The sequence below is a fragment of the Sander lucioperca genome, chromosome 11 (assembly GCF_008315115.2).
Source record: "Sander lucioperca isolate FBNREF2018 chromosome 11, SLUC_FBN_1.2, whole genome shotgun sequence".
Lineage (NCBI taxonomy): Eukaryota > Metazoa > Chordata > Actinopteri > Perciformes > Percidae > Sander > Sander lucioperca.
The window spans coordinates 33837350-33851124 of NC_050183.1; the positions used below are offsets into that span (position 1 = coordinate 33837350).

Here is a 13775-nt window from a genome sequence, read left to right on the forward strand (position 1 = left end):
ACCTTTATTAAAGGCCGGGTAAGTGATATTGGGAAGAGACTGTTGGTATTTGAACTAAGCAGCAGTACAAACACATTAAGCATTGTACATTTCTATTGCATAAATTTAATAAACCAACAATATAATCGTACTATTTATAACACTTTGTTGTTCTGGATTACTTGTTTTACAGATCCATTAAAAGTAAATAAACTAATTTGCCTTTTAATTCTCATTGCATCCTATGAAGTGTGGGTTCTGCGGTTTTCTGAGCTCAAGTCAAGAAGCTCTATTGAGGCACCATAGACTACGACACAGAAGAGGATCTCACTGGCCCTGTATCTACAGTGACTGTGTGTGTACCCTCAAAACACCTGGCGCGTTAAAATCTCACCTTACCAGATCACATTGCAGGACTGTAAGAAGGCAGGTGACATCGTCTTTTTTCTGTGAGTTATGTGAATTTAAAGAAACTTGTACTGAGCGCACTTTTTTCACTCATCTGGGACATCATTTAAAAAATCAACACACTGTGCATTGCCCCTTCCTGCGGTGTGAGTTTAAAACTAACAATCTTAAAACATTCAGTTCACACAGAAGCAGAAAGCACAAGAATGCAAAGGACATTAGAACTTGTCTAAGAGTGCATTCTGAAAATGAAACCTGTGCCATTGACACTCATATCGTTGACCAGCCAATAGATGACTTTGTTGAGGTAGAGGCATCAGAAAGTGGTTCAAGTAACAACGGTGGGGAAGAATATGTAGAAGCTGAGACTCTTGAACATAAAATTGCATCTCTTTTTCTGTGTATGCAATCAGTATTGCATGTCTCCAAAAGTGCTTTACAGAAAATCGTTGAATTTAATGATATTCTGCACTTTTCTAAAGTTCATTCCCTTCAAAAAATCAAAGAAGTGTTTACTAAACATAGTATTGAAATAGATGATTGTGTTGTGAAAGAAATTAATGATTCTATATTCCAAACCAATCCACTTATTTTGACTACTGAGGCAAAAGGTGCGCTGTCCACTAATCACAGGAGAAATCTCTATTTTAAACAGCACTTTCCTGTAATTGAACCACCTGAATATACGTATAGCACAACGCATAAAAATACATTTGTGTATGTTTCAATCATTCAGGTTCTAGAGAATTTACTGGGACGGTCAGATTTTTTAGACAAGTTAGTGTTTATTAAAGTAGATAAACCTGGTCAGTACAGGTCCTTTCAAGACGGTGTGTACTTCAAAGAAAACAAACTTTTTGGTGTGCAAGAGACAAGTATTTCTATAGGACTGTACATTGATGATTTCGAAGTATGTAACCCATTGGGGACATCCAGAAAAATTCATAAGATTACTGCGGTCTAATGGGTTGTGCTCAATTTACCAACAAAGTTTTGCTCTTCCCTGCCATTAATTCAGCTGGCTGCTCTTGGGAAAGAGTGTTAATATTAAACTGTTTGGGTATGATGCATTTCTTTATCCACTGATCAAGGATATACAGTCTCTGGAAAGGGATGGTGCGTTTGTTGAGGTTCTAGATACGTTTGTAAAGGGAACAGTTTTTTGTGTCTGTGCAGACAACCTTGGGGCCCACAGCCTTGCAGGCTTTCATGAATCTTTCAATGTTGAAAAATTTTGCAGGTTTTGTTGTCTTAGTCGAGACCAAATTGCAACTGTCGAGGCAAGGGATTTTCAAGTAAGAACTGTACAACAGCACAACATATTTGTGGAGGAGCTTGAGTCAAGTGATAAACAAAGTGTAAACGGTGTTAAAAGGGCATGTGTACTGAGTAAGCATTTGTCTTACTTCCATCCAATTACTGGATTTTCCCCAGATATTTTACATGACTTCTTTGAAGGGGTTATTCCAGTAGAGTTATGTTTGTGTCTGAAAGAACTGATTAGAAAAGGATTCATTACATTTGATGGACTGAATAGCCGCATAAAACATTTCCCATACACATATTCTGATAAGGTCAACAAGCCACAACAAATTACAAAGGCCAGCTTTGGAAACGGAAGAATCAGTGGCAACGGGCATGAAAATTGGACACTTTTACGTTTGCTGCCTCTTATGATTGGGAGCAGTATTCCGGAACAGGAGCCCTCATGGGAAATATTGATGGACCTTAAAGAGATTGTTGAGATCATTGTCTCTACAACGCTATCTGAGGAAATACTGTGTCACTTGCAGAGTTAAATATTTGACCATCGGAATCTGCTTATTGATACCTTCCCTGACTTTAAGTTGCGGCCAAAACATCACTTTATTGAACATTATGTACATCTCATACGCTGCTTTGGACCTTTAGTGGACTTGTGGACTATGAGATTTGAGTCCAAGCATAACTTTTTCAAAAAAGTGGTGCATGATGTTCTCAATTTCAAGAATGTGCTTCTCACACTCTCTTGTAAACATCAACAAATGATGGCGTACTACCTTGATGGCCAAAATTTGTTCAAACCAAAACTGTACATTGGCAATGTTAACATGGTTAAAACATCATCATTGGAAGAAAAACTGAGGACTGTAATTGAAAAGAAGTATCCACATCAAGATTCTGTGTCCCTTGCCAAAGATGTTCATTTCTATGGGACCCAGTATGTAAAGGGCATGATAGTTTCTGCTGGGCAATGCAGTGGACTGCCACATTTCTACAAGATACTGAACATTGTGGTCAACTTTGAGAAAGTGTCCTTTGTCAGTAGAAAGCTCTCCTCTTGGTTTATCGAACATTACAGGTCTTACCAAGTAACTGACAGCGGCACAGACATTGAAATCCTGGATCCAGAGGCTTTGAATGATTACCACCCTTTGGCTGCATACCCAGTTGCTGGAAAGTTAATGGTGACCCCCAGGACGTGCCTGCTGCATTGAATGAAATGGTATGTGCTGTGCTGTACTAGTTTATGCTGTTAGGGGTATCTAAAGCAAAACTGTAACAAAAGACAGAGGTTTATGGGTTTGTAGAGTGGAATCTTGGCAGCTGTTGCTTATTGTAAGTTCAACTTGTTTCTTACAGTTCAGTTAATGGTCCTGCACAATTTATTTTTCTGTTTGTCCTCACAGGCTTTGTTACTGCGAGTACACATAAATCCGAAACTTATCCGGAAAGTCCAGCTGACGAAGACCCCTGAATCTTTGGACGAACTAAAAAATGTACTACGAGAAAAACTTGAACTTGACGGTGAATTCGCTGTACAGTATGAAGACCCAGATTTTGGGAATGCAGTGTGTAACCTGATGGACATTGCAGAGTTGCCACCAGAAAAGGCTGTCTTGCACATTATTTGGAATATTGATGAATCGCAGACGCCATCCCATTCATCCTCCATCATTCATCTCTTCCCTTGATACAGCCAGCATCAGTTCACCAGCCTCCTCCCACAGCTCATCTTCAATTATTCGCACCTTCATGAGAAACATTTCAGAGTGGCCTTCTCCACTTGTGGTCCCCTCTTTCTCATATGATGTGGAGTTAAAGCTCCGTAAGGGCAATGACATTTATGAAAAAACTGGGCAAGGTCTAAGTGTAACGAGACATGAAAATGGAAATTCTAGACAAGCTGGCACAAGAAATATTTGCTCTGAAAGCCTACCCTGAGAAATATCAAATAGTATCGGTTGCCTCTGAACTTGTCAACAAACATCCGTGCCTTAAGGAGCCTGGTAGCGGCACAGGATACGATGGTTGGACAACAAGCATCAAAGTACAAACTTGGAAACTACCGATCTAAACTGCGCCAGGCTGGATGTAATGAGGTCAGTGTAAACAGGAAAAGAGGGAGGGATGACGAAGTTGATGAGGGTAGGTTTTCCTTGAAAAAACCAAAGCGAGGTGAAGTCAATCATGTTCCTGATCATCCAGAAAACTACAATGATGAGACACTAGAAGACCAGAGATGTGTCCTGGTGGGTGAAATGAAAAAGAAGGGGAAAGACATGGAACTCATCAGACAGAAGATGGACCTCACATTCTCCCTTAGGAGAAAGGAGATCGTGGAGGTGGAGCCCATGGTCTTGGAAATCCAGGAGAGATGGCCTGCTCTTTTTCTGAGAGAACAGGCAAGACAGATTTAAAAAATAATAAAATATTTTTAGTTTGATTGCTTTTCAAAGCAAAGATGGCCACAGGGTCATCCATTGGCTTATTCAGAGTATAGATTAGATTGTTAAACATAATTAGATTGTGAACTCTTTGAGTTCAATTATTTTAAGTGTATCCAAAATCACTACAAACTCGATCGTTATGTTTTTGTGACTTCTTTTGACTTCTACAGATTTGTGAGGAGTTCTTCCGTGTCACTACTAAAGACCTGTTGGGGACCTTTAGAGCAGCCTTAGATGAGTACTGTCCTAGACTGCTTAAGCTGTACCGTGCCAGGAGGGGAGCCTGTGGTCAAGACATGGAAAATCTCTTGGATAGGCTTGATGAACAGGTAGACTTATCTGTGAAATTTATTTTTGGAAGAAATTCTGCAAGGCCCAGGGTATTTATTTTGTGTTTGCTGCTAGTTAAACATTAAAGGGGGGACATTTTTACATTTTTATTTTAACGTTGGTGTGGTCTGTTGGCAACAGCAGTAATTCAGCTGATTATTAGTTACTAGGAATTTCGTTTCATCGTCGACATCGCAATGTGCACATGTGCAATAGTCACATCGCAGGATGTGCGATATTAACGCTACAACTTTTATTGCTGCTTGATAGAAAAAGAAAACTTGCACGGTTCTCATTTAACGTGATTGTTACTAGCCGACCCTTGCCCACAAGGCAGGTGGCCATGTGGGCAACGTGTGTATGTGACGTAATGTTAGTTCGACGGGGTTTGTTACAGGAAGTGAGACTCTTCCGTGTGTCTGTAGAAAAGACAAAATAAGCACCTAAGCAACGTTATCACGTCTCCTGGCCATTTTGCACCGCAAAGTTGCCAGAAATGTGCTACCAGCCAAGCAATAGCTATTATAGTTAGCCTTAAGAAACAAGCGGTCTGTCCCAACTAATGTTACGTTTCCGAGCCGCGAAGCTGGAAACGTAATACTAATTTACAAGAAAAGTCTGAAATAATGTAATTTACACTGATTTAAGTGTTCTTGTATACACAGTTTATTAGTGTGTGACATCCAGACGTCCAATCAATGTTGATCAATTAATCAAACAAACAAAGCAGGCCCGCTAGTTGTCGACCACAACCTGAAAATGAGCGAGGAACAGGATGGTAGCCACATCAGGGAGCCCCCTTATTTTAGGAAAAGCAACATGCATGCCATCGTTGAGTTTAGCCTGGATTAATAGAGTAGGATGAATACAATGGTTACATGTGAGTCAACCAGTGTATTTAAAGGACAATTCCGGCGCGAAACGAACCTAGGTGTTATTAACTGATGTGTACCCACTCTGTCGCTCTCTGGGACATGTTTTCATGCTAATCGAATGAGTTTGGAGCTTTAACGGGGCTACCACAGACCGCTGGTTAGCTTGAAATGCTAGTATTTGGGGCATTGGGACACTCAAATTAAATCGCTATTTAATACCACTAAAAAGGCTCGAAATATCACCACACTTTAACGTTAACATAATTAGGGTCCCTAAATGTGAAACGAAGCATTGACAGCGTTGTAAGTGTACAGATAGTTTATTAAAAAGAGAGATTATAAAGACAGTTGCGTTCATGTTTACTTGCGGGGAGCCATCTTGGAAACCAGTCATAGGTTCGTTTTGCGCCGGAATTGTCCTTTAACTACCTCATTTCCCTCTCCAAAATCACTCCAGAAGAGAAGTCGCAGCGCTCTCTTGCTTTTGTGTTTGTAAAGCATTAATGTTTAAGAGAGTGGGTCAAATAAGAAAATTGTTCTTTTTAATTGTTTTCTATTCAGATGCACTCCCCTACAAAGTTACCCTATAATTTGGGAATATTCGAGCTATTTGTCATCTCGTGAAAATTACAGTATTTTTTCATATTGCAATATACAGTATATCGCAGGGGGAAAAATATTGCAATGTCAGTTTTTCTCAATATCGTGCAGCCCTGTTATACATTGTCTAGGTTTCTTAAATTGTAACATAACCTAAAGTTCTTGTATTTGTCAACAAATACCATGGTGAAATCACGACTGCAGTCTAACTCTGTAAATAGGCCCTATATTCACTGCTCTAAAGTCTGTTGGTCTTTTTTTCCCCTGATTTTCAGACATCTGACATTGCACTGCATCGAAGGAAAACTTGCCTTGAAGGTCTACCCATATTTGTCCGTGACAGCAGAGAAGCTCTTCCTGAAATGCCTGGTGAGTACATCATGGCCAGCCAAAAAACTGAATAAAGTCACCCTTATGTGTCTAAGAGACTGCGAGCTCCAAAAATAATCAGTTTGTAGTTTTATTGTTCTGGGCTGTTAAATATAAATTAATGTATGGGAAACACTGAATGAAGAAATAAGTTCAGATTGGATCACAACATCCCTAGTTACAATGTTTGCAGTTACACTCCAGAGCCAGACTTGTGACTAAAATCCTTCATCTTGATAAATAATATAGTTAAAAAATGATCAGGATCTCAAAGGGTCATTAAAATGTGATTTAAAACTAGGGTTGGGTACCGAAATGCGGTGCCAATAGGGCACTGGTTTTTTTTTTTTTTTCTTTTTTTTTCCAGAAGCATCGCTGCACGGGACGCTACGTTACCGTTAGGTACTAGCTGGATTAAACACAATGGTTAAAATGCTGACAGCTAACGTTAAGCGGTGTAAAGTGTGACTGTATTTCCCTGTAGAGGATTCCAACACTGGGACGTAACAGTCCGACTGCAGCTGCCGTTGTTGGAAAAACACACACGGTGCGTTCACTTGAAACTCGCCAGCCTTGTGGTGTATTTTAAGTTATTGTAAAATACCCTTTTCCCATCTGGTGGTTGTTTTTGTCATTTACCAGAAATTTACTGGTGGAATAGGTCATTGTTACAAGTTATTGTTATTACATTATTAATCATTTAATTTTGACCATATGGCCTTAGCATTAAACAAGCCATTCTTTAATGTCGCAAACTGTCATTTTGTGCTCATTTTTTATATTTTATATTACATACATTGTAAATATATTATACATATTTCGGTTCAGGCAACGTTTAGGCACCGGTATCAGAAAAAACCCAAATGCTACCCAACCAACAACTTCTGTTATACAACCACAACACTGAAGATTACTTAAATGGAAATATAAAACTATTGACATTAGAGGTGCAACGATGAATCGATTAGTTGTCAACTATTAAATTAATCGCCAACTATTTTGATAATCGATTAATCATTTGAGTCATTTTTTTATTAAAAATAAGATTTCTGATTCCAGCTTGTTAAATGTGAATATCTTCTAGTTTCTTCTCTCCTCTGTGACAGTAAACTGAATATCTTTGAGTTTTGGATAAAACAAGACATTTGAGGACGTCCTCTTAGGCTTTGGGAAACACTGATCCATATTTTTCACCATGTTTTGACATTTTTATAGATCAAACAACTAATCGATTAATCGAGAAAATAATCAACAGATTAATCGACTATGAAAATAATCGTTAGTTGCAGCCCTAATTGACATGTGACCAAATGCACCGTTGCACTGCATAAAATTATGGATTTGTTTGGGTTAGGTGAACATTTGTCATTACCACTGGTATGGCAAATTATAACGTAGCATACATCTGCAACCTGTGGCGACACCTTTATGGCCCTTAATCCAACTTGTATTGCATTAGTAATAAGCAAGATGACAACATAATTCACATACTGTTTGATCGTGTCTTCTTTTAACAGGACACTGATGCAGTTGATGGGCAGACCAGAGGTGTCAAGATGGGTATCCTGACTGTTTTCGTAGATGATGCACCTACCTTGCAGCCCACAGTCAACAGTATCGACATTGTGTTGGAGGAGGCCATTGTCCTCACAGATCTTCCAGACCTCCCCACTGCATTTGCCTACCTTTTCGGCCTGCTCTATGCCTTGAACATGGAGTTTCCAAAAGAACTCAAGTACACTTTTGAAGCTATTCAGCACATCTTCATGGAACTTTCTGCCAGTTAGAATTGCCCACGTTTGCACTGTTATTGTCAGCGTTTTTTGAGATGTAGGCCTGTTTTGTGATCACTCAAAGAGAAGTACAGTTATGAAGTTGAGTAACATGTTGTTGAGTCAGAGTAAGTAAGCCAATTTTAAATTGCCCAAATTACATTTGCACCGTGATTGTCGGCAGTTGTGATCCCTCAGAGAGAAGTACAGTTGTTGGAAGAGACTGTTGTCTTGCCAATGTTTCTTGTGTATATACTGTATAACTTGTTTTAAAAGTGGAGTAACATGTTGCTGTTGAGGCAGAGTAAGTAAGCCTATCTTAAATTGCCCACATTACATTTGCACCGTGATTGTCTGCAGTTTTAAGATATGGGCCTGTTTTGTGATCCCTCAAAGTAGTACAGTTGTGTTGGAAGAGACCATTGTCTTGCCAATGTTTCTTGTGAATTGTTGAGAATCTTACAAGTAACGTTTGTAGAACTGTTGTTTAAAATAAACATGTTAATTGAAGTCTTTGTTTATCTTTACAAAAATAATTGGCACTAATTTCTTTTTTTTAATTCTTAGTGTATGGAGCTCAACATTTTAAGTTTGTATTAATATGAAAAATTATCTCAAGAAAATTAGTTGGCATGACTTTTTTAGAACTCAGAACTTAGTTTTTACACACACAAGTTAATTATCTGAACAAAAGATAATTAGTTGCCATGACTTTATTTTGAATTATTTAGTATGTAAAACTTAAGATTTTAAGTTTTTATATGTATGAAAGCTAAATTATTTAAACAAAACATTATTAGTTGGCACAACATATGAAAGTTAATTATTTAAACAAAACCTCATTAGTTGGCAGAACTATTTTCAAAACGTAGGAGTTTGAGTTGGCCTCAAAACTCAAAAATCTAGTGCAGTAAGTTGCCTTGAAATTTTGAGTTTTCACAACATTTTCGTTTTTACAGTGTAGGCTAAACTACGAACTTTTGTTTCGGACGGCCTAGCAAGATAGCAACACAGAACGCCATTGCCATGGTTCATTTTGGATCTCAGTGAAATTGAATTCAGTCTGGCTAGCACAAACGTTGGCATTTGTATCAATGTCAGAAATTGTGGCTGTGACGATAGTGGCAGCTATAATGAAAAGTGGCCAGGCAGGCTGCACTATACTAGCATTGGTGCCGGTGTTCACCGACGGTCAGAAGAAATAGCGGTGCTGTAAGATTTCACGACATACATCCTCCCCTAATGATTCTGCCTACTTAGCAATTGCTATAATAGTGCAGACATATATTTCGAGCTAGCTATCACAACAATAGACTGGACTCAGAGGTTTTGCTAACTTATTGTAACCTGTTGGAAGCGAACAACGATAGCCATCAGCACAAAGTTACATTAACTTTGGCAGGTTTTGACATTGGTTTTAACAAACTCTATTTCAATGACTGCAGCCTGCGTGGGTTACTACACTAACCATAATGTTAACGAGTAACAGTATTTGATTTGGTACAATTCATTCATATCGAACATTGCATAAGCAAGCTTACCTGATTGTATGGGTCCAAAGGATCCAGAAATTATCTGTGTCCGGTGCAGTAAGTTGGTCCTGATGATCTCCCGGTCAACCAAAAAGCGATGGATTTTCAATCATATTTCCCGGTCAACTATATAGCGATGCATTTTCAATCATATTTCCCGGTCAACTATATGTCGATGGCTTTTCAACAACAGGTCGTTTCCCGGTGAACTCTAAATCAATGACTTTTCAACACATTGGCAATATCGCCCGGTAAATCAAATTACAATGCTTAATCAATCATAAAGATAACTATAGATCAATGTTGTTCCAATGTTGTTGCCATGAACATTAATAACGTCAGGTTTCATTGATATGGTAATGGTGATTCAGCATTTATTTTGCATTGAAATTTCAATATCAACCATAATGATGATTCAGATGGAAAATCAATATTTATTCAATGTTGGCTTGCTGTCTGGGAACACATACACAGCATTTAGCAAATGCGCTGCATACACACACAACATAACCAAATACACAAACGCGCTGCAAATATAGAAACGATGCAAAAAGAAAACCACACAATCCCCGAAAATATGGGATTATTTTTGTGCCTTTAATTCTAAGTAAAACTTCTCAAGTACCAAACAAAAATCACTAACTCAAGCAAAAAATTTGTAAAAGGTAAAACCTAAAACTTGCAAACAAAACATTTGTGTAGTCATAAACTTTTACTTGTCTTTTATTTGTTTGATATTATGTCCTTTTGTTTACAGTTCCCTCTGCTTTTTTCTCAATGATCAGTCTTTTGCTCTCTCCATCACATTTGCGGTTGTGCTCCCAGCTTTCTCGTTTGCGCTTCCAAACTCTTTGTTTGCAATTCTGGCACAAAAGTCTCGCTGTGTAAGTTAGCATTTAACGTTAACTGCTAACGTTATCTAGCTAGCTATAACAAATGCTAGCCAAGCGAAGTAACGTTGACTTACTGTACGTTACTGAGCTAATTTGCCATGGGAATCATGTAGGCTTAGTAAGGCCTTATTCAGTGGAGCTGTATTAATTATCGTCTTCTCTCTGTAGAAAAATGAAATATTGTGGGACCTGCAGGACCTGAGCAGACCTACGATGCTGTCCCAGGTAGGTCAGTATATGGTCTATTATGTCAAATTATTATTCAATTTCAATTTATTCATAGTATCAAATCATAACAAGAGTTATCTCGAGACACTTTACAGATAGAGTAGGTCTAGACCACACTCTATAATTTACAAAGCCCCAACAATTCAAGTAATTCCCCCAAGAGCAAGCATGTAGTGCGACAGTGGCGAGGAAAAACTCCCTTTTAGGGAGAAACCTCGGCAGACCCAGGCTCTTAGTAGGCGGTGTCTGACGGTGCCCGTTGGGGATATGATGAACAGTGGCAATAGTAGTCACAATAAAAATAATGGAACAGTGACTACAAATGGTAGTCGTAGTAATTCATGTCATAGCAGGTCTTTGGTGTTTTTTGCCCCCAACGTCTCCTCCCAGGCAGCGCGGCAATGGTTATGTTTAGGGTTAAGGTTAGGGTTAGCTGCCTGGAAGGTGCCGTTGGAGGCAAAAAACACAATTGAGCTGTCATAGCGTGGCACAGCAGAGCATTGCTGGACGTAGCAGGACGCAGCAGAGTTCAGCAGGGTTTAGCATGACGCAGCAGGACACTGCAGGACACCGCAGAGCATAGCAGGGTGTAGCAGGGAGTGCAGCAGGACCACGGCGACAGCTGCAACCAAGATCATGGTGCCATCCTAATCCAAGGAAATATGCTGGGCGAAAAAAAAACATAAGGAGTAAACGCCCCAGAGCTAGGTTAGTAAAAAGCATTTCTGGGACAAGGATGCACACAAACGGAAACAAATGGAAAGAGAGCGGAGAGAGCAGTCTAGAACTGCCCCCGGCAGTCTAGAACTATAACAGCATAACTAAGAGAGAAAGGTTAAGGAGAGGTAATTCGGGCTAGAACTCTCCCTAACCGGATCGGGCTGTACCGACCTGCCTCCCTCTACTTTTATTATATTATTTATTATATGGTAGATGAATCTGACGACTATGAAGAGAAGCAGGTGGGCCGGGCTAGGCGGACGCTGCAACTCCTCACTCCCTAACTATAAGCTTTATCAAAGAGGAGGGTTTTCAGTTTATTCTTAAATGTGGTGACGGTGTCTGCCCCCCGAACTTAGACTGGGAGCTGGTTCCACAGGAGAGGAGCCTGATAGCTGAAGGCTCTGGCTCCCATCTGACTTTTAGAGACTCTAGGAACCACAAGTAGCTCTGAATTCTGGGAGCGTAGTGCTCTAGTGGGACAATAAGGTACTAATAGCTCTTCTAGATATGATGGTGCTAGACCATTTAGAGCGTTGTAGATCAGGAGAAGGATTTTAAATTCAATCCTGGATTTTACAGGAAGCCAATGCAGAGAAGCTAATACAGGAGAAATATGATCTCTTTTCTTAGTTCTTGTCAGAACACGTGCTGCAGCATTCTGGATCAGCTCTCTTAAGGGTCACTGTACCGTCTACGGTACAGCTTGTGGCTGTGGCATCGCTGTAACCTCCATTCATAAACGTTTTTATAACTTTAAAGCATTAAATCTTCAAAATATACAGCCATGCGACACACCAATTGAAAGCTTAGACTCTCAGGATTCCATTAAGCCCACACACAAAGCATACGATGATTTATAGCAGTTAAACAACTGCTACAAAGTTATAAAAAAATAAAACAGCAGCAGCAGCCCATGTGTAGTGCATCCATACCTTTTTCCTTGTCCCTTTAGCCACTGCGTGGATTTTTTGCCCAAAACTTTTTTTTCTTAAATCCCCAAGAGTCCAAGGAAATGGAATATCCAAGCCATTACATCCAAAACGAGCTGTTCGCCTCACAATCTTGACGTTTCTGGCCGAATCACAACGGAAAATCGCTACACTGTTTTTCATTTCCGTACTTGTATCGCTGCTCGCTTCTCTCCTGAGGCTCCTAGCAACTTGATGTGGTCGTCACTCTATTCTCTGAGATCTCAGGTTTCAATAGACATCTGGTATAAGCCAATCGGTGCAGGTTTGCCTGTGATACACTAATAAGAAAGCTGAAGACTCGATTTGAGCCCACGTGTACTCGAGCGACATTTTCTCGGACCAGTTAAATGCTCTAAGATCCGTCTACATTTTTAGCCAATGAGCAGACAAGTCGATAGATACCAAATGTGCCAGTGAAATTTTAACCCTGTAATGGCTGGAGCTGTGTCAAAGCAAAAACAGGGCCTCCTATAAGCATATCACACCCTGTGCAGTTTATAATGACTTATTTCTATATATTTATGTATATAGTTATTTCAAGTATGTGTATGATTGATGTGGGTGTGTTTGTGTATTTGAGAAGTGTTTTATTTTGTACTTTATTGGCTTTTTTCTTTGCACTTTACAAATGGAAATCAGAAAAACGCATATATGACATACGACATATATGTAGAAAAAAATTCATATAAAATCCATTTTTGAGTCTTTTGGCTGGATTTGTTCTGTAGTAAGCAGAGGCATGTGGCTAATGTCCTGGATTGTCTGTCACCTGGAATATGTGTTCACAGCAGTGTATTTTAATCATTTTACAGTTGTATGACTTGGACGGAAATAGAAACCCTCCATTCTAGCCTCTGTAACTCTGTGTCAGTAAGGTCTAGAATCACCCTGACTCTTGTAACAAAAACTTGAGTGTTTCCTGTCCAGTGATACCAGGCACATCCCTGAGTGTCAAAGTATATGGGAGCTGTACCACTTTTAATTTGTGTATGACGTTTAGACCAAAAAGCTTGAAAATGCAGCCGTTCCTTATTAAGGGACTTATTTGAGCAACCTGATAGTAAGGAATTACAGTAGTCCAGCCTGGAAGTAACGAATGCATGGACTAGTTTTTCAGCATCGTTTTGAGACAGGCTGTTCCTAATTTTGGCAATGTTACGAAGATGAAAAAAGGCTGTTCTTGAGGTTTGTTTTAGATGGCCGTTAAAGGATATATCCTGATCAAAAATAACTCCTAGATTTCTGACAGTAGTGCTGGAGGCCAGGGCAATGCCATCCAGGGTAGCTATATCTTTAGATAATGAAGTTTGGAGGTGTTTGGGGCCCAGCACAATAACTTCAGTTTTGTTTAACATACATCATTTAACATCAGAAAATTGTAGTTT

The 13775-nt window shown here is 39.4% G+C and overlaps 1 protein-coding gene across 2 annotated transcripts; it reads left to right on the forward strand.

Annotated features, from left to right (window-relative positions):
• The first annotated feature begins 3466 nt into the window (after positions 1–3466).
• Positions 3467–8472, forward strand: LOC116063517. Of its 2 annotated transcripts, XR_004108292.2 has the most exons (5): positions 3467–4052; positions 4268–4426; positions 6178–6271; positions 7789–8213; positions 8244–8472. XR_004108292.2 is itself a non-coding variant. In XM_031318514.2 (4 exons), the coding sequence occupies exons 1-4, from the start codon at positions 3675–3677 to the stop codon at positions 7794–7796; spliced, it is 639 nt and encodes a 212-aa protein (XP_031174374.1). In that variant the 5' UTR covers positions 3467–3674; the 3' UTR covers positions 7797–8471. The 2 variants fall into 2 exon arrangements, 1 of the variants encoding a protein (XP_031174374.1); XM_031318514.2 differs by having other exon boundaries at positions 7789–8471.
• The last annotated feature ends 5303 nt before the right edge of the window (positions 8473–13775 follow it).

Bases quoted from the DNA above. Each gene is read 5' to 3' on its own strand.
- LOC116063517 (XM_031318514.2), top strand. From the start codon at position 3,675: ATGGTTGGACAACAAGCATCAAAGTACAAACTTGGAAACTACCGATCT. The intron at 4,053-4,267 runs GCAAGACAGATT...TGACTTCTACAG, and splicing joins CTCTTTTTCTGAGAGAACAG to ATTTGTGAGGAGTTCTTCCG. The intron at 4,427-6,177 runs GTAGACTTATCT...CCTGATTTTCAG, and splicing joins TGGATAGGCTTGATGAACAG to ACATCTGACATTGCACTGCA.